General features: G+C 44.6%; 1 protein-coding gene across 2 annotated transcripts in view; it reads right to left on the bottom strand.

Annotated features, from left to right (window-relative positions):
- TMEM178B (transmembrane protein 178B) overlaps positions 1-22,013 on the bottom strand; it is a 232,532-nt gene extending 210,519 nt beyond the window's left edge. Inside the window, exons 1-2 of one of the 2 annotated variants that reach the window (XM_076340235.1) lie at positions 21,583-22,013; positions 19,898-21,487 (exon numbers count right to left, since the gene is read on the bottom strand). In XM_076340235.1, coding sequence (XP_076196350.1) covers positions 19,898-20,279 — 382 coding nt within the window. In that variant the 5' untranslated portion in view covers positions 20,280-21,487; positions 21,583-22,013. Of the gene's footprint in view, positions 1-19,897; positions 21,528-21,582 lie in introns of those variants that run through there. The other variant, XM_076340227.1, reaches the window with a different exon arrangement.
- Between the last annotated feature and the right edge of the window lie 2,856 nt (positions 22,014-24,869).

Here is a 24,869-nt window from a genome sequence, read left to right as displayed (position 1 = left end):
GGAAAAAATACATATCCCAGCCAAACAGGCAAGTGGAATTTGGCAAGACTGAATTGTTGACATGCTTTTATTATACCAACAAATAAAACATTAACTGCAAGTGTTACATGGCACTTGCCTTGTATGTAGGTCATTTTCTCTAGGCAAACCTCCTGCTCAACTCAAGGAAATATTTCAAGGGACTTACATGGCAGTGAACCTGTGCAAGGATTGATTAGTAAGCCCCTGGGAGGTTTGGTCTAGAAGGCCTTTCTCAAGTCTTTTCACAAGCAAAAACTAATGCTGGGCAAAATCTGTGTCCCATTGAAGTCAAAGGCATGCTTGCTTCCAACTTCGGCAAGACTGACTTTGCTCCCCTGGACTTAAAAGCAGTTTTGCTTGAGCAAGAACAGAGTAAAAGCTATGTGTGATCTTCAGCACATTGCCCTGGGCTAACTCCAGGGAACATGATCCTCTCAAAGCCCAGCTGCAGACATGAGAGCTTATTTAAGACTACTTTAAAATGCAAATTACACTGGCATGCTCATCATATGCCTCTGGATCCGCTAACATGGAAATATGCACAGTCCACAAATATCCGTGATCTGAGGAGGCTCACTAGAGCCAGGACGCTGAGAGTTAAGAGTGAAAATCCCGGATAAGGGTCCGTCCTGAACTTACGCAACGAAGAGCAGACTAGCAGCATGGATTTACTCTGATTTCTCATGCTTTTCTCAGTTTAAGTCAGAACTCCTAACCTTTTTTAATATGGATTTTCTGCAGGCTCACAACAGAACAACTGACAGGCAGCTGTGAATTGCAAGGATGTAAATATGTCCGAGGGCTGTGGTGGTCAGAGCTGATACAGTAAATGATTACTCTAACAGATTACTTCTCAGCACTGCATTTTGTAGAAGCAATCTGATAGCTGATTGTTCCAGGTAGCAAGGAGAAAAAAAAGGCACCGTGATTACTCTCACTTCATGATTTTGGCAACCTGAGCCTGTCCGGTGATGTCAATGCCACCCACAGTGCCAGACCCATGGTGACTTCCCAGGGCTTACATGCAGGGCAGAGTTACACAGGTCCCATAGAAACGGGCGTCAGCGAAGCAGGAGCAGTCCTCTCGTGGGCAGCAAGAGCCCGCACAGGTGGAGCGCTGCAGGGGGTCACGGTGCATGCAAGGAGGGGGTGTGCAGCTGCTTCCCCACCACGTGCCATGGAGCACAGGAGGCACAGGGCAGCACAAAGGGGAGCCGTCAAGCCAGTCTTCTTCCATAATCATCCCACAGCGATGGCTGTGGAAGACCTGCATTGCCAAATGTGAGGCCTCCAAGGGCGAGGGTGACAAGGTGACTTTGGCAGGCGTTGGTGCTGCCTGGAGGCTATGACCTGTCTGCATTGCTGAGAGTGCAGGTAACCCTGGCCCTGCCTCCTCTCCCCCTTCCCTTGCTTCTTGGTGCGAGGCAAAGCCATGAGGACCACAATGCCCTGGAGGTCTTGCCCCCGGCCTGAGCTCATTTGAAGGGGTTAATTCCAACAGGCTTTTGCATCCTGTCAGTCACTCCTCTGTACTCACACCCCATGCTAGTCACAACCTCCTAGCAAAACTGTATGCTTTGATACAAGCTATACTCCGCACATGATGGCAGAAGGGACATGTTCAGTTATCTGTCCTTGCCCCTGATGGAAACAGGCCGATCCCTGCTGTATTTTCACGAGAGCTGTGTCCCATCTAATTTTAAATGTCACTTGTAATAGCTGTTTTTTCTTTCCCAAATAACTTTTGCAGCCCTGCAGTTGAAGTCATCTGAAACCACAAGATTGGAGTTTGAATGGCCCTTGATATTATCAGTGAGCCGAGCCATTGCTCTGTGCCTCAGCCACCGTTTTCCCTTTCCATCGTTCACTGAGATGTACACGCAAATCCAATGGAACCAGTCAGTCAAATGTGGTGAAGCCATCAAACATACTGCTCCTCTTCCTCGGCGGAAGAAGCCTCACTAAAGCCGGGGGAATATCTAGGTAAGTGCAGCCAGTAGAGGGATTTAGGGCCTCCACAATGAGTGACAAAGCTGTCATCAAAGCAATAGAGCAGTACTGGGATCTTGAAAAATGCAAAGATAGTAGCGTAATCAATGAGGAGGTCTTGCTTTATTATAAATTATTCTCAGCATACCACAGCACACTCTTGAGCCTCCTGAATTCACTGTCATCTGCAACACTCGTATCCCCTTGGAGGAATTGCTGCGTTATCCAAAAGCTCAATTACGCACACTTATTCAGGGTCCCTTATGATGTTTGGGCTATAAGTCTCGTGCTGTATATTGATTTGTCTTCTCCTCTTCCCTGCCTGCCTCGGGGCCTCCTCTCCCATTTCATGTACATTGGCTTCCTGGATTGCAGAGGGAATTGTCTCAAGGTCATAGCAAGATGCTTCAGTATGGCTCAGCTATGAAAAATGTATGTAGCCCAAAATATTGTTTAAAAGCAATAGCCTGAAAATAATGCCTGTGGCTTGAAGGACCCCTGATTTATTTAAAATACAGGGGTGTATATGCACACTTCTAAAAGCTGCCTGTACTTCACCAGTTAAAACAATGAGAACAAATGAAGCTGTGATCTGTCAAGTGATCCTGCGTCACTCCCAGCACAGGCCCATAATCCTTCAGTTGTGATTATGCAAAGGAATATTACATTGATCCTGTAAAATATCTCTGATTGGATCAACGTTATTTTCTCTCGCATTGACAAGGTCTTACCAGAGAATGACTATAATTCCACTGCTAACACTGTCTTAGTGAAATCCCCCAATAAATCCTCCAAGCAGCACTGTTAGTAATACCTTTATTAGACTAACTAAACAAGATATTTATATGCAGGGCTTTCCAAAGGACTCTGGCTCCTTCTTCAGTTTCTGGAGGAAAACTCGATCAAAAGTGCTCTGCTGGAAGACTTGCCCCCAGGGCAGCTCCACACGGGCATAAGTGGCAACTTAGGTGAAATTACCCTTTCCAGATTCACGAGGTTGGCCACAGATTTGTCCTTGTCCTGCCCATACTACAGTGAGGACCCAAATGCATCTTTGGCAGAAAAATCTTACAGCGAGTCTGGTTCACAGGCAGGATTGGAGTTCAGGGTCCCCCCACACCTTCCACAAACATGCTGTCAGTACAACAGTTTGCTAACAGTCAAAGGGGAAACACGGTCTTTATGTACCTGCTATCATTTCAATATTTGTTCAAGGCCAAATCCTGGCCTTCATACTCAACAAAAGACCTCCTCCCCTTCTAGCCACTGCTGTCTCTGCTCACCGGTGCTTCCGTTCTCCTCCTCTCTTCCCCTTCACTCTTTGTGTAAGTCTCCTCTAATTTTGCCTCCATTTTCTTTTCTCCACAGCTCCAAGCTTTCAGTCCCAGTGGTTTCATTCCCACACTGACCTCCCCTTCGTCGCTGAAGTACAATTGTCACCTTCTGGCTTGAAACGTGATGCTCCAGTGAGATGAACAGCAGGCTCCAGTGATCACCTTGCCGAGTCATTTTTTTCAGGCTGCCTGAGTGCTCAGGTACTCACTGCATCTCTGCTTTCCCTTGGTTCATTTCAATAAAGTTATCTCTAAAGCCGTGAGAGCTACAAACATACCTCTGTCTTACCTTCCTAAACCTTTAAATAGGACCATAACAATCATGAATAAACAAAGTGCTATGTCTAACATAAAACTCGAACACAGCTGAAAGACCAGTGTATACAGCCATACATCAATTAGCAGATGAAAAAGCTACGAAGACAATACATCAATAGAAGAATATCAACCAAACAGCATAGCACACAATATGCCTTCTTAAATCCTTTGAAACCAGGTTGGCATCTGTGATGGGTAAACTGGCTCTTATATGTTTCATGTGAAAACTTTCTCCATATTCTTTACAGCAATATACTGAAATGTCAGAGGAGTCACTTCTCAGCTCCCAGGCCCTTAGAAACAAAGGAAAAATAATTGATATTAGCCTTTGAAAAGGAACAGCCTGATGGTAAAAGAAATTGTTAATGACTATAGAGAGGAATCCTGACCTATTTCATCCATCCACATCCAGGTTTTTTACATGTGCCCTCTACCTTCTGGTTCAAGTATCTGTGCACCAGATGCCTAAACTGCGGTGTCAACTTTGAAGGTCATTGTCATAGCCGTGATGAATAGCAAAACTTTCTCAAATGAAAGCTTAAACTCAGGAGCACTGGCCTGCCTTAAGGGGTAGATTCTGTGATAAATGCTACGGCTGTGAAATTGCACCGTATAGGCAGCCCAGCGTGCAGCCCCTGATGGCCTTGGTTAATACACTGTCACATCAATGGGGTCCAAGATGCATGAGACAAGCTCAAGGACTCCCACCCATTCACCAACTAGGCTCCACCAAATCTACCAGGAAGTTTCTGTGGCCTCTTCCAACGCCATGCAGAATGATATGCTCCTGCTCTGGAGGAGGGGGTGCAGGTCAAACTGGCATTTTAGCACAGACCGAAACCCTGGAAAGAAAGTGTTAAAATGAACGGAGAAGTGGTCGGATCTGATCCTTAAATGTTAGGACAAAGTCCTACCCTGGTGTAAATTGCCACCAGAATGGATAGAAATGGGGTAATTTCTGCCCTCCGAGAGCTGGACAGTTGGATCTCCTTTCAAAACATGGACACTAAAGAGAAGCACTGAAACATTATCACAAGCAGCCTGAAAAGTCTTAGTCCCCAGATGAGGTATTTGAGTGCCTAACTCATGTGCCCAAGATGAACATTCAAACAACTTAATTTTCTAGGTGGCAGATACAATTGTACCATCCCACCACAGCAATCAAGGGCAGGTCACCTCAAAATGCAGGTCCAAGAACTCCCAAAATGCCACGAACTACATTCAAAGGGAGGAAAATCTTTAAAGAAGACATGTCCTTCCAGTCATCCTAATGCCGCCAGCCAAAAACTACACCCTGGCTGAAGTACAGCAACACTACCAAATGGACGCCATGACCTCTTGGTTTGAAGCAAGGCCGGCAGCAGGCGAAGCAGAGCTTGGGCCTGAAGACTTGCCCATGCCTCAGCACTGCAGGCAACTTTCTGCTAAGAGAAATCCTGCTTCTTTCACCTTCCTCCCTCTTTGTACTTGTATTCTTAGAGACAAGCACAGGAAAAGAAGACTGGTGCTGAACAGTTCATCTGCTCCTGCTGCTTCTTCTTCATTTGAAGGCATTGACAATGCAATTAGTTGCTGTGTCACAGGCGGGATGCTAACAGTAACTGATGAACAAGAGGGGGAAAGGTGTGCCACCAGTTCTGGTGTGGCACAGAGTGTGGGGGACACCAGTAAGGACAGGAAAGGGTTCCTAACTGCAGGGATAAGAGGGAAAGGCTGGGGGGAAGGCAGAAGCCATCCCTGTAGTGCCATCGGTGTCAGTGTGAGGCCACACCTTACACTGACATACACCTCTCCTCCCTCCAACCATTCAAGTAGTCTCTCCCTCCTGCCCTCGAAGGCACTTAAACAAGTTGCCCCACTTTTTCCCATGAAACCTCCTTCGCAGATTTGAAACAAGTCCCCATGCTTTCCCCAAACAGAAGTTTCCAAGTCCCGAGGCCAAGATGCTGCGCAAGCCCATTCTGCAGCCACTTCATCACTGGGAAACAGGGGACCTTATGGAGTGGTCAGTGTGAGACATTGTTGTCATGCTCCCGGCCCCACAAAGCTGATGCCACCTCTAGGTGTCTGTGGCTACCTCTCCCAGTTTCCCACCAGGATCAATGAATCATGAGGAATAGCATTTGGAAACTGGAGGCTCCTCAGGATGCCAGGTAGAAAGGATTCCTCTTTCCTCTTTGATATGAAAGATTATTTCATAGAAAAAGGACAGATGGCTCAAGTCCACGTAAATGAGCACAGAAAACCATGCATCTCTGCCCTTGTTCCAAACCCTCAGCAGCATATAGTGGCTTAGCATAGCACCCCTCTGCCACAGATATACAGCTCCTAAAAAGCAGCCGTCTCGCATTCACACAGCTCAGTGCACAGGGAGAGGACCTCACATCCAGCTGCTCCCACGTATGTGACATGCCCATAGAGGCAACACCAACAACCTCCAGTCTCCCTCGCCCGGTCTCCGCCACCACCCTTTCCAGTTCACCGGGAACAGAACGGGGGCTGCTCTTCATAAGGCTGTGGTCATTCCTCAACAAAAGTAGAAAACAAAAATTCCTTCTCTGATCCACCTTAGACACAACCCTCCTTCTCCAGGTACTCAGGCACAGAGCTGGGTAACGGTTTCTTCCAGAAACGCAGAATGCAGCTTTGCTACTCGGAGTCTTGGGCAAGGTTCCCCAAACATCCAGACAGGCGGAGAATCACAGCTTGTCTTGCTCCATACTGATTGATGGAGCCCTACTTCCACCTTTTCTGGGAGCTGAACTATAGCCCAAAAGGCTATCCCAGATGATGCTTTCCTACCTTTAGTGCTGTGGAGCCTTTCTGTTCCCTGTAAGACCTTTCCCCAAAACTTTTGTGAGAATCGTGGTCTGCTGCTGCACACACAGGTGAACAAAGCCCAGGACTGGGTGCCTTTAGCCCTCATAAGCTGGTGGATCCTGTGGCAAAATCCTTCCCACTATAAGGAAACTCACACAGCATCACCAGCCAAATGGCTGAACATTTTGTGAACTGAAATACACATGGTAATTTAAATATGTGCAAATAAGAGTTTAATTCCACTGCTGCCAGCCATCCCGAATGTTTAAATATAGTACGGAAATTCTCTTTTATTTTATATAAACTATTTTAATGAAGAAGTTGAAGGCTCTGCATTATCCTGGCTTATGAATACAAATGGCTGAAAATCTAACAGGCCTTTGCTGTCATTGAGCTAAGGCAATATGAAATGAAAGCAGACGAGAGAGACGGGAAACAAAGACCCTATTAACTGCATTATCTAAAGGAACGCTATGTAAAATGTGCATTAAGTGCACGCAGTCCTCATCCCCAGTCCTTCCTGGATGTGTGGGGTGTCACAGGAAGGAAACAAAGTGCAGCTCAGATCTAGGCGAAAGAGACAAAGCAGCTGGGATGGTGCAGCTGGATTTGTCTTAGGTCCCTTCCCTCTCACCAGACACCCATGGCTGGTATCAGGCAGCCCAGTGACAAACACTCCTTCCATCAGGTCCTGCTTGATACAGAGCTGAATATGCTCTTCCTTGGGGAAAAAAAGAGGAATTAATAGTCATAATAAATTAATCCTTCACAGTCCTATGGCATGTTTCACAAGGACACAGCACTAGAAAGGACCGTGTTAATTTTTCTTGCATAGCAGGCAAGTATATCATAGAATCCCTCTTCCTAAATATATCCATCTTCATCCTTAAAACCTGTTAGAAGTGCTGTGGCCTCATGACTCCTTCCAGAGCCCCACTTCAGCACAGCTTCCAGCCTACATATATTCATAGCCCTCATACACATTGTTTTCCCTGCTAACGTTGTCCTTAGCTTAAACACATCTTCCCCCTCTCCTGTGTTTAACCCCATTTCTTCTGGATAACAATTATATTTGTAAAATAGATTTTCCATTCCTCTCCTCACACTAGTAACCCCACTCCGGACCTGCTTTGAATTCGTCTTTCTCAGAGGTGGTTGACAAGAATAGCAAAGATTGTAACAGAGAAGGCTTGATTAACACCTTGCCCACGACTTTAACATTTCTCTGCTTGAAATATCTGGCCAGCTCTGTTCTTCAATCACATCCGCCTTTCTCCTGGCCATGGCTCCACCACTCTCTGTCTGCACTTCGAGATAGGTGCACCTTAATAAACCCCTTGTCCCCACTGAGGTGTGCTCTGTGGTCACATCCCAACTGCACGTTGGGTGAGATTCAGGTATGCAGCTTTCCCACCCTGAAAGGAAACCCGTTGCGGTACCTGGGCAGGGAGGAAGCCATCTGAGCCCAAATCTCCTCATAGCCAGGATGTCTGCGGGACCAGAATTCCAGTGTGCAACACAGAGGGTATTTGCCCAACAACGTAAACACATCCTCCAGGACCAAAAGTTCACACTGAAAGAAATTTCACATCTTTCCTAGCACCCAGTCCTCAATATTACCCAGTTCTTCGTATATAATATTCCAGATCTTCATTCTCTTGGCAACATCTTATTCTTGTGGCAGCAGCAAATGTCTTAAGTTCACTCCTTTGTGCCCAGCCCAATGAGAGCTATCACCTCCCCTTACAGACCCTGCTCCAATATCATTAACGACATTATTAAATAAGGTTGGTCCCCTACTTCAGGAACTCTACTGTTGACCTTCATCTTGATACTCCCTCTCTCAGCACTTGTTGCTTTCTTTTGGTCAGTTCCTTAAACACACTGTAAATTGTGTACTAACTACCTTAACATTGTAACAAACTGTTTCCTTAGGGGCAGAATATAAAATCCTTTACCAAAATGCCGGTAACTTAGGTCTAAGGCATCTCCTTGTCTCGAAACCCACTTATCTTCCTAGCAAAATATATCAGGGTAGTTTGGCACTTCAAATAGAAAAACATACGTTGCATGTTTATTTCATTTCCCTCCATGCATTTAATTAATCTTTCCTTTAGAACTTACTTTAAGCTCTGCTTGGTATTATTATGATCAAACTAAAAGGTCCGCTGTGGCCCAGACAACTTCTTCTCCTTTCTTTAAATATAGATTTGCTACTTTTCATTCCTAATGTACCATCCTAATTAGACAGATTTATTGAAAATCCTTTTTACTGGACTTGCAGTGTCACATACCACATCTTTCAGAAGTCTGAGATGGAAATTATCCAACTTCCCAATTTGAGCCCATTAGGCTATTTGAGTTTTTCCATTTCCCCTGTTCCTGTTAGCTGGCTCTTTTGTCTCCCTGATCAGTGTAACATTCCTCCCTCTCTCTTTAACCATTATGGAATGTCATATGAGCAGAACTGGGTAATCTTGAGGACTGGTGAATAGAAGAGGGATGAAATTTAACACAAAACACCGGCTCATGCAGTTAGGGACTAACAATGAGAAATTTCTTTCCAATGTGAACTTTTGTCCTGCAGGATGTTTGCATTGTTGGGCAACTGCCCTCTGTGGAAAACAGGGATAATTCCACTCTTCAGAAGTCCTTTATGGTTGAAGATCAAGAGGTACAGTATTCAGATACTGTCTCAACGGGAACCACCTAAGTACCTAAGACAAAGCAATGCAGTTGGATCATAAATCAGCATCACCCCTTCAAAGTCAGGCTAGTGACCTTAATTTACACCTTTAACATCTGACTGAAAAATGCTTTTGTTTCTTTTTTTTTCGTTTCTGTTATAATATTTATGTCATTAAATGACCACTGGGCAGAAAGCAAAAGTATCTACATTGCAAAGGCTCTTTTGCATATTCAAAGATATGTATTGATTAATGGAGACACAGAGACAAGCATCATACATTCATATTTAAGCAGAAAGATCTTTTCAAATAGCTTCTGTTACCCGATAAAATTAGTGTAACTGTTTCATCCTATTAGAAAGTCTAGAAATACATTTAGGAAGCTTCTTTTGCAATGTCTGCTGTTAAAACTCAAAACCAACAAAAGGTCTCAGAATTAAATAAGGGCTGCGACAAGAGATTCTCAGTGACTTTCAATCAATCTGGTGGGATATCTTAATGGGAGCCACTTTGCCGTATACATGGGACACCCTGGAACCTCTGTTCCTTTACGGTGTTTCAGCTTGCGTGCTTATGGTAAGAAACAAAAGAATTACAGGGCACTTTTGAACGGGTAGGTCAGACACTTACTTACACTGAACAGAGGTGGCACAGGGGGATGAAGGGGTTTCAGAGCCTGAGCACATTCCCTGTCATCTGACAAGAGATGCCAATAATCACCCAGCTCGGGGCATATAGTTTCCTTCTCAACACTGAGTGCAGAGTCCCCCCAGGGACGACTGAAGTACAGCTGCTGGAAAAAGCAGGTGGAGACACTGGGAAGATCCTCTCAGCTCTGCTTTAAGGGGGTGTGAGTGGCGGTTTTCCAGCTTCTCTGGCACCCCCAAAGCACATTAGGCTACTGCAGCTTGTTCCAAGGTTACATCTTCACTGGAGTCAGAAACAGAAGTGGGCACAGACAATAGAAGGCCACTCAGTAAGGAGGAATCTGACCGTGAGCCCAGCAGAGCGGTACCTGGCATGTGCCAGATTGCCACGGGGTCTGAGCAGTTACTTCTGACCCAAGATTCCCCTAGCTGGCCTGACATTTATTTGAGAGACTGCAGCGCTTTAAGTGCAGAAGTACGGGGATGGGGGTACAACAGACTGAAAAGACCTTTTCCCTAAAAGCCCCTCAGCTCTGTAAATACCTTTCTCTGTCCCCCCCACTTTGTGGAAAATATCCTGAATTTGTAGTTGATATTTGTTTAGCTGCACGGGAGGTTCAATCTGAGACTGGAGCACGGTTATGCCAAGCATTGGACAAACTTGCTGACTTCTGCTGGGGAGAACCATGCTGACACCTCTGTAAGGTTACACAGGATGAACTCGCAGCATGAAGGCAAGGCAAATTATAGAAGAGAGTCAGTGGTAGTGACCTCTCTGCCCCTTAAGCTTTATGTTTTAGTGTCTCCTCCGTTCAGTCTACAACCCTGTTTGATCCTGTCAGTCACCGAAAAGACAGGGCTTCATACTGGGCCCTGCGCTCTCCCCCACATCCTCCTGCTCCACCACTTGGACCAACCCCTGGACTCTTTCTGCAACAACCATCATCCACCACCTTCACGCTAAGCTTGCTTGGCCTTTCTGTCACCTCAGATCATCAGTATTAAGGACTTCTTGCCTGCTCTCAGTCTTTTATCACTCTCTCTATCATTTCTTTCCTTTCTCCACATGCTGATGTTATCCATGCTGCATTCTTTCATTCACAGACCTTTTGCCCTGCATTGGCCTATCTAATCCTGCCCCGCTATCCCAAATCCCAGCTGACCCATACCAGTTGGTCTTCGCTATGTCTCACACAGCAGAGCATCTCTAATGGGAACCCCGCTGCCCGGCTAACTTTCTCCACTATGAATGCACTGTTCCCCCATTCAGTTCTGCTCGTTTCCTAGACTTACTACTCCAGCTCAGCTCAGTTAAATCTCAGACTCACAGTCATAGTCACCTCTTTGCCACATTTGGCTCAGTCCTCAGACCCTCCCACCTCCTCCAGCCCCCGCTTTAGCTGTTACGCAGGATTTCACCCAGTTCTTCCATGAGAAAAACGACAAACTATGATCTTCCTCTTCCAGTAGCTTTTCCGTGTTTCCTCTTCCCCTCCTACTCCTCCTTCCTCATTCTTCTCTCCCACAGATGAAAAAACTCCTATGCAGCTCTCTTCCTTCATTTCTTTTATTTGCCACTAAGCCAGTCTTATCCTATCTCCTGACTTTCCTTATGGCCGTTCTTGTCCTTGACCTCTCACGCCCCTCTGTCTCTTTACTCTCATAACACAAGTACCGTTCAATCTCTTTCCTCTTAAAATATTCTCATCTTAAAACATTCTTTCATCTTAAAACATTTATTTTCCTCTCTAAATACCGTGTCTTTTTCTCTCCTCCCTTTCATCACCAACCTCTCTGAATACGCCGGGTACAAACGCCGCCTGGATTCCCCCCCACCAGTTCAGTGCAGCTTCCTCTCCCTTGCAACTGCTGCTGCCAAAGTCTCTACTTAATGTACTGGGCAAATTTCAGCATAGTCTGAATACTCTGTTCTCATCTGCTGCATCATGTCGGCTACCTTCAGTAGTCTCCTGTGCTGTTTTAACCTGAAATGGTGTCTTTCTTCAGCTACCATGACATTACTCACTTCTCTTGCACCACCTTTGAATCTGCTCCTTTTGCGTGTCCTCCAGAAGACACTTTTCTTCTCCCAGCTCTGCCAGAAGTTCATGGGGCTTTTCTCTTTCTGTATTTTACTCCTTGGTAATTTCTATCACAAACACAGATTCCACTATCATCTCCATGCAGCAATTTTCAGATTCACTCCTCTAACACAAACTTGTCTCCCTAGGTCCGTACCCACAGTGTCTCTAATACTCCCTCATAGACATACAGATATCAAACTGAGCTTATCGTAGCTAAAACAGAGTTCCTAATGTTCCTCTCCCTTCTTTACTTTATGCTCTCTTCAGTAATTCCCCTCTTGAGCATCACAGCCAACACTGTTACTTTCCTTGTTGTTCTGGTCAACAACTGGAGCAACATCTTCATCTCATGTCTCTCACTATGACCATAGATCCAAGGGATGTCTAAGGTTTGCATATTCTTTCTCCATCCAGGCACTCATTATCTCATGCCTTTATTACTACAATATTTCTTTTTCTGACCTTTACAAATGTGATCTTTCCCTCCATGTACCCATTCAGGATGCTACTAGAAATATAATTTTCCTGACACATGACTCTGACCACGTCATTTCTCTTAGCAGCTGTAGACTGCTGTCCCAATATCTGTCTCATTAGTGTAATCTACTTGTCTTCATTAAGGAAATGTCAACTTCTTCCTACGGTCAACCGAAGAGGTCAATCCTCATCACCTACTTATTAATTTTCAAGCAGACATGACCCATGATTTTTCTGGTACCATCCCTCAATCTTTGGAAGACCATCTTGTAAACATCTGCACCTCTTATTCATTATCCTTCTTTACAACTCTTCTAGGAATCCCACATTTCGTAGTGCTTACAGAAATGTGGTTAGCCTGCTGGTGTTTTAAAACCACTACTGGTCACACTGAACATCATAATTACCTTACCGTCTCCCTGTACTCTCTCATAAGGCTGCATTACTCGCCAATATTTAAAGTGCAGCAACATGTCAAGAGGACGGGGACATTTTTCTGATCCATGATTTCTGATCCATGATTAAGGCTCATAAATCCTATGGTAGAACTCTAACTGGTATTAATAATAATGAACGAAACCCCTATTATCCTGCTACTGAGCTGAGGTACGAGAGACTAAGTCACTTGCCTCAGGTCATGAAGAAAGACTATGGCAGAGCTTGGAATGAATTCTGGCTTTGTAAGCCCTGCCCTAACTGCAGTACTACCTTTCTTCCATCTATTTTGGTAGTTATCTACAAAGGATTATGATTTCAGCAGGCTCAGCTGGGCAGTTCTGAATATTTATTTGTGGAAGAATTAGGCTTTATGAGAAAGAAAATGGGGAAATTTCCATTTTATAGTCTGATTTCTCTCCTGCAGAGAAAATATGTTAGTTTATATTCTTTTCTTTTAAGTGGATTCTATTCTGAATGGTCTGTTAAGGGCACTTGGATTCCGGAATCCACATTCTTTATTTATTAATTCCTTAAAAACTAAGAAACACCATCTCATTTCTTTCCTTTCCTCTTAAAGAGGTGGATATGTACTCAAGGGTTCCAGCAACACTTTGTTAGCAATGAGCCATTAAGTAACTTACATTATAAATGATTGTCATTATTTTTGCAGAACCTACAAAACATAAAGTCTTCTTCCTCTTTTACTGGCTCTGCAATAGTTAATGAACTCATTCCACTCTTGAAGTTATTCTGAGTGCACAGAAAGACTTTTTCAATGAGAAGAAGCAATATTAATATGGATTTTTATTGCTGGAGATGACAAAATAGTTCAGATCGTTTCACCTCTATTTAAGTAAAATAATCTTTTGTATTTTTATTTTTACAGTAAACAGAACACATCTGCACTCATATTAAATCTTTCCTCCACACTTTTTTAAAAAGTTTTTAAGCAATAGGCAGAAAGGATAAAAATGCTGAGACTTCTCAAAAGGATTTGGGTACTCAATTAAATGAACAGGAATTAAGCATGCAGTCCTGCAGGCAGCTCTGCAAATATCAGTTTCTCTTGAGAAGGGCATGATCCCGTCATTTTTACTCAGGCAAAATTGCCATTTGTCTTCACCGGCAATTTTGCTTGAAAGCCAACAGCTTGATTGAAATTTGCCCTTTAAAACAGCATGATTAAAAACAGTTGCAGCTCTGTTAAATTACATATATGTTCTCAGTATTTTTAGCAGATATATATTATCAAACTAATTATCTCAGATGTGTCAGAGGAACGTGTCAGGTTCTCATTATTTGTGGTAAAGATACTTTTTAATGAATTGCTATTTAAGTTTGATGCAATTAAAATATTAAAATTGCTTATTTAAAATATGATGAGCCAAATCCTCCTGGAACGTACATGCATGAAACACCAGTGATTTCATCCATTAAATGATTTTAGAAAATCTCTGAACAAGAGGATGTCTTTGCCGTATCTTAGAAACATGCAGTTGTTTGACTTCCCATCTACATCGATAGACTAAGAATAATTACAGCATCGAAAATGATGAAGGCTAAATACCTGGGTAGCCTAAGATTCAACTCAAAGGCTGTCTACTGCTTAAATTTCACTGGATCCCTCCAGCAGAACTCTGCTGTGACAGAAGGGAGCACAGACCTTGTGTTGGCCTTTCTATCCAGGGACAATTTTAACCTCAAAGGAAACACTAAAGGCCTGAACTTGCTGCATCACCACGTTCAATAAAACATTTACTATTGACTTCACTAGGATCAGAATCAAGACTTCAGTAAAGTCCCTTTTATAATGAGTCCATTTGGAAAATGGTTGGGATTTCAAGTACACATTTTAAACAAAGCATCTGGATTCTTTAATGTACGAAGGATACGCAAAAAAATGGCTGTCCTAATTTACCTGGCAAAACCATTGCATTTTAAAAGTCAAATCTACAGCATTGCAAGGTATTGCAAGTAGTTTTACAAAAATAAATCTTTTTACTCCTAAAGATGGCTGCAAGTAGCCTCTCTTCAGGCTTTTCCGATTGTCTGTAAATAATCCCTAGTGACGGCTGGAGTAGTCCTGTTAAACCTTTCTTCCTCAGTTGTGCTGCGCATCTGACAAACCAAAACAAAGAACGCTTTCATCCCAGAAATCTTGCATATTATTTGGGGCAGAGGTAGGCTGCACAGGAATTACTTGCCTTTTTTTTTTCAGTGGTGGCATGGGCTAAGTATACTCGCAATAAAATGTTTTAAAAATAGGATTTACTATGACTTCCGTGGATCTTGGGGGAAGAAGGAAGGTAAAAGGGGCATTGAAATAATAAGGTCGTTGTAATTTTTTTTTTTTTAAATAAAATTGGATTCCAATGGCAGGCAGCAGAGCCCCATCCAGACAGGTTTAACTGGCAGCCTTCCAAAAGCAAGATGAAAGGTCCTCTGAGTAGTAATTGTCTAAATGGAACAGACTCTGGTTATCGTGCAACTTCTTCATCTACTTTATTGTACCTTTATAATTAAATGATGTAATTCCTTTTTTTCCTTTCTTGTTTTCCTCTCAACTACTGCAGGAAAGCATCTGAGCAACGTTGCCGTAGGATGCAGACAGACTCTGTGGCTTCCGGGTTTTTTTCTGGGTCACTGTAAGTCGTAATCAGGGAGTTGTGAGCTGCTGGTTGCCAAAGCAGGACATAAACTCTGCCTTCTCCTGGCCACAAATGGACACTTACCTGCATTTCAACTCTCTGCTTGCTTAGTGGTGGAGGTGGTTGGTTCACTGGGATTTTTTGGTAGGGTGAGGGAATGCCGCTTTTGCTGGAAACTCAGTGGTAAACAGGCAAACAGTGGATCTAATAGGCTATAGGGAATGCTATATTCAAGGGGGTGTTAAGCAGCAGGGCTATTTAATTCACGGAGGAGACTGGACAGACACCTGAGAATCGGAAGAAGCTTAGAGTATTGTGCTGAACAAACCCAGAGCCAGTGTTTCCTGACTCTGCAAGGCTTTAGGGATCAGGAGTGAAACTCTGGTCCCGAGATGCTAAAAGACTTGATCAAATGTGAAAGCAGAATGAGAGGACCAGCTTTGTAAACTCTTTCTTTTTGACTGGTCCTTCTGTACAAGAGTGCTTTCCCTCAGTCCAAGTAGCCCATTCACAGGAATAAAGATTATTCAGGTGAGTAAAAGTTAGCAAGACTGGGCCCTGGGTTTGCATGTTCAACTCCAATAATTTCTTTATTGACTGTAATTTCTGTTGTCTCTGGCTTGATTTTTTTTTCATTCATGATAACAAAGAGAACAAATTAACTGCCTAATTTTGACACAGCTTTAGAATATTCTTCAGACCTTTGGTCTCATGCCTGCCTGCCTCTCCCTGAGTATGCTTACTTGTGATAATCTGTTTTAATTCATTGCCTGTTTATCTAATTGTATTTTTTGAAATATGCACCTGGGTTCTATGGAAATATAAAAAAAGGAATAGGAGAAATATAAATAGGACCAACTGTTTTATATATGCATTAGTGTCTATTGTATCTATCCCTAAGAAATCTGAAGTAACAGATCTCCAGTTTTTCTAGCAAAATCCAACATAAAGGTTTTGACTTATTTGCCAGAAAGTAAAAACTAATAAATACAGAATAGAATTACAGAAGTGACCCAGCATATTCAGAAACAGAACTGTTTTTTAAAACCACTGGCATCAGAATACTGCCAAGTACAATAGGGCCTGATCCTGCCACAAGCCATTGCCTACAGCTTGTATTAATTTCAGCAGAGTTCATAAGCAGAATAACTGCAGGGTATTTGCAAAGCTGGTTAGGCTCTTAATGACCATTTTTCGTTATCCTTTGATAGACAAACCTACCATTCTCAATACTGGAAGTTTTGCCTAGGGAAAAATGTAGGATCTGTCTCAAAATAAACGGATCGTTTAGATCCTGTCCAGCTTAAAAAAAAAAACCACCACAAACCAAACCATCAACCCTTAATAGCATTTACATTCAATTACATATAGCATTACACACAATATTTGGGGCCAGAACCTGCATTAGTTTATCCAGTTCCGGAAAAGGTGTGCTAGATTAAATTAACGGCTGGCAGAAAAGGAGAGTAAAAGGCCTATGTACCAATAACCTCCTCTTTTATACGGTATTTGCCCTGGAGCTCATACAGAGAGAGATTTCATCTGTGCGGGAATACGTACCCCAGTCAGGGTATTTGATTACAACAGGTAGAGAATATGTGCAGCTCTTCACACCTGCACAGGGCATGCTCTGCCCAGGCGCCCACCCCTGCAACTTCTAACTCCAGACCAGCGTCTGCCATGGAAGAAAAACTAGAAAAGCAAGGTGGTGCTGTCGGGATGAACCTAGAATACCTGCCTCATTTTGAACTCACAGCTGTTCTCAACGTCGGACAGCAATGGCAAATGTACTTATTCCACTTTTATCATATAGCTGAGGATCGTAAAGAAACAGTCTAGTAGCTGGCCTTAGGTGGGAAAAGGGACACTAGTTGACTACGCATGTGAAGCTGGCTCCTTCTAATTCAGTGATTCCAGCATACAAGGATTTTTAACAGACAAGTATTTTACATTACTTTTTGGTAAGGGGAGAGTAAAATCCATTAGTTCTTTCTGATCTAACAAAACATAAAGTGGACAAGCAATCCTATAATATCTCCAGTTTTATTTCTGAGCAAGTCAAACAGTTTATTTTATCAAATTGCCATTACACTTGCTTTTCTATGTTTTAATCTGGAGATGCCAAAGCAACACGCTTCTATAGCATTAGTGCTAACATGTGTGACCCTTCATCATGGCTGAGAGTTACAGTATAGGTAGATTCTCACTCCAAAAATGAACTATAATGTTGGTATTCAGTGTGACGAGTCTCCCTCCTTTAACATTTCTCTCAATGTACAATGAAGTTTGTTAAATGTGTACCAAAAACCTTTAAAGAAGGCAAGGAGTCACACACCAATACTTGCACATACCTCCTTTACGTGCGCAATTTGCACTTCTGACATTGGGGCAGTGACTCTGCGAAGTGGCTATCTGGCCATCTGCACACACATATGTCCAGGAATATGTGTGCAGAAGCGCACGCTGTACCTGAGCCCGGGAATCCCTTGCTACCAGCTGAATGCTGTACATTTAGACTTAGTTCACTACACACACACACACTCTCATACACACACACGAACACAATTTACAGCAGGATCTTTTGAAGACTATCTTCTCCGGCATTTAACCACCTCAGCTTGAGTTGCCACATTTTCTTTATGGCTAACACTTAGCAGAGCTGCCCTTACACATAACCCAGTGCCAGGCAATTTCATCAGTTTCTGGCAGGACAAACGGACATTCCTGAGGACAAGGCTGGTGGTGAAAGAGGAACGAGTCTCACTCATTTCAAGATGAAAAACTTCTCTAATAACTGAAATCCCGTTTGCCAAAGGTGAGTTCTGGTGACATGTTCGCCTGCTGTCACAGTTGAATTTCTTTGTTTATGCCCTGAGCACAGCAAGCATATGTGGCAGAGCGATCCAGCCCTTTGCAGCCAGCCCAGCACGTCCGTGCCCTCACCTAGACGGAGAAGAGGAATCCCTCCCTCGGCACTGAAACCAGCAGCTGGGTGCCAGGTTGCTGACAGGCTTTGGACATGTTCACTTGTCCATTACAAATGGGACTGAAGCCACCAATTCATTTCATAGGGGTCGTTAAATAGCAACTAGACATTAAGGGTCACTAGCAACACAGACAGGATCCCAACTAGTGGTCTAGGTTCCCTGCTACACCACCTGTTTGTACTGTTTCAGTGCAAGTCTATACCATGCTACTCACCTCTACTGCTCACTTTAAAAACATACAGAACAAAATGTATACATTGGCAAACACATGTGAGAGTATATCCCTCGTGAATAATTAGCTTTAAGCAATAATTCCACTTGCAATGTCTGAAGAGGGAATTAACCCAGGCTATCAAGGGAGTTTGGGACAGAACACGCTTAGAAAACAAGTATTCTTAAAGATTGCACGGTATAAGAAGCAATGATTTCACTGCGATGGAAATAAACCACTAGGGAATCATCCGAATGCAACAGAAGAACCATGGGAGGGAAATGTTATTTTGTTGTATGGAATAACCATGCTGTGGCTAGCAAAGATGCTGTCATCCTTTACTGAAACCCTCATCATCCTGCAAAAACATACATCTTTTGTAGACAGGATGTTTAGGCTGGGTTTTATGCGTATCTCCCCTTCCTATACTTCGGATCAAAGAAACATTTGAGGCAAACTGACCATCACCTTGAACTGGTACCTTGGGGGAAAAAAGAAGAAGAAGGACCAAAAGACAAGAAAAAACAGCACAGAAATGCTACAGGCAAACAGATGCATCTCCACCCCAAGAGAAAATGATTCCTTTCTAACACTCCTAATAAATTCCTGTAACGTTTTGTAGACATTGAAAATATTCCAAAACATAGCTCAGTGTAAACAGCAAGCTGGGTTTCCTCCTGCTCTTTAGCATTTCTCTTTGTTTACTCTCCATTTGAGGATAGAAAAAGCCTACATGTGAGCACTGCAAATGGTGTATTTCAGGACTGACGGGGCATTCGATAAGGGAATGATGAAATACAGACATATGTAGCCTCCAATAAAATAATATGTACTTTGCCTGAGTCACCAGGGTCAAGCAAAATTAAAAAAAAATTCCAACGTCCGCTTTATTATTACTTTTTATTTGTATGTGGAAAATAATCTGATACCATGGTGATGGGCAGACTATATTAAGCTTAGAGACAGAGACATGAAAGAGACATTCTGGGGTGTGTCTGCTCTCACCCCAACTGCCTTCTTGCTCCCAAACCCCACGCCTCAGCAGTAGAGACCTTGTGGGAAACTGCCTTGGCAGTGCTTCAGGAAGCGATGCCCAGCCAGGCCAGTTCACCCATCGCAAGGAGAAGTACTCAGCTAGAGACGCCAGCTCCCACCTGTGAGCCCAAATGGCTCTGCTCCACCTCTGCTCAGCTCAGGAGGGCCTGGCACGTTCATTTGGTAAAAAACAGCCCTTACCTTTGGCAATCAGCTCCTCCAGCTCTTGGTCGAATCCTTGTCGGTGGCATTTCCTCCAGAGCCCCATGTTGGTCGAGTTGTACTGTCTGTTGCACTCGTCAACTGCGCTCATAGCAAAGATCTGCCTCCTGTTTCTTGCCAAGAGGAGTTTCCCTTCCCAGCGGTCCAACCTAGACCTGCTGGCCCTGAGAGGCAGGTTGTTGTTGGAGTTATAAATGAAGCCAGGATCATTTCTCTTAGTGGTGATGCTCTTGCACCTCTCTCTGTGCTTCCTGGCATCAGTTTCGTACCAATGGTCAGAGCAGATTGCCACAGCCAGCATGCCCAGGGCACACAGAGCTAAAGAGAGGCCAGCATACAGCAGTAACCTTCCAGCAGCCATACCTCAGCTTCACAGAAACACCATGGACATCTTCACAACAGGCAAAGCCCTTGAGCGTGAGACCACGCAAAAACCTCCGGAGCAGCTGCTAGGTGTCACTTGGCAGAGACTGCCTCAAACATCCCCAACTCCCGTGGCTCACATCCACACTGCAGAGGGATGCTGAGAGCGCTACAAAGTTCTGCCCTGGAGGCAGTCCTGGAGTCTCATCTGCCTCTTCTCCTCTGCAGAGGAGACCTGGCGAGGAGAAACACAGCCTTCCACCTCGAACGGGAGCAAGCCAGCAACCCACCTATACAACGATGTCCTGCTCCCCTCACCACGAGCACCCGAGCGACAGGGGCTGAAGGGATATATCCCCCCCAAAGAGACCTGAAAGCTACGGCTGTTTGATCAGTCCATTAATCTCTTTCAATCTGGCCGGCTCGGAAATCCAGAAGAGATGGCTTTCAGATGAGCAGGCTCACCACAGCATCATCACAGGACAGAAAAGTTCAGCAGCTAGAGATCTCCCGCTTGCAAGCAGCCGGTTATCCCGGTTTCAGGAATGGGTGACGTGCCTTTTCTTTGTCGGTGGCTCAGCAAAGAGCATCATCGTCTGGATGGTCAGTCGCTTGCTTGGGTTTAAAGCGGGGTCGAAGGGGAGGGAGCAAGAGGGGGGGAGCAATCTGTTGTTGCTGCTGCTGCTGCTGCTGCTTTAAATCGTGGCTAAAATACAACCTCCCCGGCTGGAACTGGAAACGCAGGCACGCACAGGTCTCTCTTTTAGCAGACTTCGCCGACAGTCACTGACATCTCGGCTCCAGAAACACCTCGGCTTCTCTCTGCCAGCCTTGCCATTCACTCGCCTGCTTTTGCCGTCTGCGCTGTCACCCAGGCAGCCTAACGCCACGATCCCTTCCCCGGAGCGCCCCAGCAGCGCTTCGGCTCTCCCGGCGAGCGCGGCGCGGCAGCCTCCCCGCTCCCGGGCCGGGGAGAGGTGGCGGGGGCAGCCGCAGCCCCGGCAGGACCCGCCGCCGACCCGCTAGGCAGCAGTCCTCGGCCCCAGCATCGTTCTTCCACCCGCCACCCCCTTCCGCTGGTCCCTGAAAAGCTTCCTTCGTCCCCGGCGCTGGGATGTGTTGTGCACAGTTTTCCTAACACGGCGGCACGTTGGCCATCTGCAAGATGAAGGCAGGCAGGCAGGGCTACGGCTGGCTGAAAGGATGCTGAGGAATGGGGAGGGGAGAGAGGTCGGGGGAAATCACACCAAAACAAACCGGGGGGCGGCGGGGGGAGCGGGGCGGGGGGGGAAGCTACACACCTTACGCGGGGAGACGAAAGCAGCCCCTAACTGTTGTCAACAGCTTTCGGTCTGCACCATTTCTCTGCCATATGGCCCGATCTCCACGTCGGAGCTGAGATTTTAGCTCAGCAGCTTCATACGAATCGTATCCCCAGCATCAGCAGTCGTATATTCAGACATATTTTTTTTCCTCCTTAAATTTCCACTCCCTTTCTCTCTAATGGGAATAACTCACCCATCTTGTAGAGATCAAGTGCAACAGAAGGCGAGCTGGAGTCCCCAAGCTTTAGAAATCTCATTTCACCGTTTTTAACCCAAATAAGAGCGAATCCAATCTTCTGTACACCTGGGAATCTTTCCTTGTTCAAACACCGAGCCCTGCAGCTTTGGCTAAAGCCTACAGACAGAGAATACAGAGCGCTGAGCCAAAAGCCAGTGATGTCACCCATGCAACGTGAGACTCATTTCTTATTTCTCTAGCCTCCTTAAAGATAAACTGCACCACTTCCCAGGCAGGAAATGTCGAAGCCTTACCTTCTTAAGAGGGGAAAATGTAAAACCTGGATTTAACTGGATCCTGCTCATTCTTGGTCACAAGCCCCTACATTGTGTCAGCCAAACCCAAGACAAGCGGAGCTGTTTCTTACTGCACCAAAAAATCCCAACCTACTACGTAACACAGAGCGTGAGCTTGAAAAAACCCTGGATTCAAGACCTTCTGGGTGATCCAGAAAACTGAGGCCTCGAGACTCTGAACTGTACTGTTTAAAAAGGAAAGAAGCACGGCCATTTCCCTTGCATCAAAAAGCTCTGGATCCTGGCACATCCTGATCTGTGAGTACCACAGCATCCTGGAGCTGGCAGAGGAACCTAGTTAGCCCCATCCAATATTTGGCTCTCACACACCAGCGACTCCACAGCACGAATAGCAAACAACGCGGTCGTTCCTACTGCACCAAAAAGGCCACAGCCCGATGCCTCTCCACGGACGAGTGCCGCAAAAATCTACATCCACGCTGGATCCTACCAGCTTTTGGCCCCTGAAGCCCAAGCTGTGTCGTCTGAATAGAAAATAAGCACAGCCTTTATTGGAGCCCCTGGGTTGGTGAAAGCCCTTGGCCCCAAGAGGGGAGTACTGGGATTTTGCTAGGTTTTAACCCTAGCCACACGAATTGTACTTGCTCCAGTGGGAAGGGCAGACAGGGGACATAGTAGCTCTTCGTGTATCAGAAATACATACCTGGATTTTCTTGTGCAATACAGCTGCATCAGAAAAAACCACAGGGCTGGATCCTACCAGGTTTTGGTCCCAAACGAAATTGTATCATCAAAAAAGGCAAGAGGTCTCCTTCCATTTTATGTGGCAAAACCAGGTCCCAAGTCAGCTGGGATTTTCAGCTATGGAAGGGCATCTCTCCCATTAAACCATTTTTGGTTTGAAATGCACTGTATTGTCTAACCCCCTCGGCATGATTACAAAACTCGCAAAGGAAAGTCGATCATCCAAACCATAGACATTGTGATCATCTGCATCTTCTGAAACAGCTCTGTTGCAAAATTTCAATGTTATGTTATGAATATTAACTGTATCTGGAAAGCTCTAGATAAAGTTAATTGTTTTATTGAAACAAGGCACTGGTTTAAATTTTTTTTAGCAGTAACTTCCCTTTGTTGTTCATAATAAAGGCAAATATTTAAGGATCTAAGGCTTTTTAAAAACAGTTAAGCACAGGTAGATCCACTTCTATAACTGGATTTTTCAAGCAACTACATATCAGTACGTAAAAAGAATTAAATGTTATAGTGGGCTTGGAGCAGCCATACTTGTCTATTCAGAGATAAAATTTATAGGTTTGTGGTCAAAAAGCTGCTGGTTCCTATAAGAAGATGGTGAACAGGTTTCTTGTATTGCACCCACACAGAGATGAGAGTGCACCTGGATTTGTCAATTTTTAGCATCAAGTCCCAAGCTGAAGGATGAGAACAGGGAACAAGCCTAATTTTACCAAACGTGTTTTTTGGCTGATAGGATTGTTGGATTTTCGATTTAAGCACGAGAGTCTGCTACATTCATTCTCTATTTAGACTGAACTGGAAGACAGAACTGTTTTCTATCTAAACTTCCAGTTTAGACAGAACTGGAAGACTGGGGGTAAGAGCAAAATGGAGGATCCAGCTACTAGAGCTGTTTTTCTCATTATATTGGCCAAAGACACATTAGGGGACAGGAAAATCATATAATGTAATCATACCTACATTTCTTTTCTAGTTAAACATTAGGATTACAGCCCAAAGAACCAAGATTTGGTTGGACCCAGGTAGGTCCAGGTGCCAGGTTTTTCCGTCACACTCCAAGGCAGTAAGAGAGTTTGGGGCAGGGGGACTTCTGTACCTGGAGAAGCCAAACTTGTTCCCTTCCTCTCATTCTTAAACATGGGTTTGAAAGCCAAAAATTGGCATGCTGTTCCAGGTTTTGTTTTTTCTCTGAAAAGGCATTTCAGTGGCAGTTTCTATGCATTTTTTTTTTTTTTTGCTTGTATTTGTAGCTTTATCAGATGGCAATCTATATCCTCCTGCAAGTCACCTTAAATACATAAATGTAGAAGGTGTTGGATTTCAGATGAGCTCCACTTTGACTCTTAGAATTAAACATTTCTCTCCCTCATCATCATTATCCCCTTCTTTTCAGGAGGGGCAGAATATTGCTTGCTGCAGGCATTAGGAACCATTCCTCTATCTCTTCCCGGGATTATTATAGACAGCCCCTTCTCAGTGCAAACAGATCATTATTAAATTCTCTTCCTCCCACCCCACCCCCGCCTCGACACAGGGGGAAAAAAACAATCCTTGCCGATCTTCAGATGAATGTAAGCTGGGAGAAAGGCATTTAAAAAAAGAAACTCTGTGCACACTTGGGCACGTTACGTGGAAACCGCTCCCTACAGTGAATTAAGGGGCATCTTGGCAAAGGCAGGTAATTCATTGGTCTTGAATGAATCGGGGAGTGAAAATGCAGTTTTAGTAAAGGATTGAAAGCTGAGGCTTTCCTTCCTGCAGGTTACGATTTCAGTGATCCAGAGGGAAAGCTAAAGCACATGGGTGCACAGGAAAAAATGTCTGAAGGCATGGGACAGAGCAGTGGAGCCCGGCGAGTCTGTTCAGAGCAAATTCCTTGTGACAAGCCCTGTGCGCTGCCTGCTAGACCTCACCACGGATGTTATCTTACAGATAGGGCCAGTCTCCTCTCCATTCCCTCCCAGGATTGTTTCCGCTTTCCTTAGCATCCTCCAGCTACCATCGCCCGC

Source organism: Aptenodytes patagonicus, chromosome 1, assembly GCF_965638725.1.
Source record: "Aptenodytes patagonicus chromosome 1, bAptPat1.pri.cur, whole genome shotgun sequence".
In the NCBI taxonomy this organism is placed as follows: Eukaryota; Metazoa; Chordata; class Aves; order Sphenisciformes; family Spheniscidae; genus Aptenodytes; species Aptenodytes patagonicus.
Note: the sequence above shows the minus strand (reverse complement) of the source record. Positions and strands in the feature narration are given on the sequence as shown.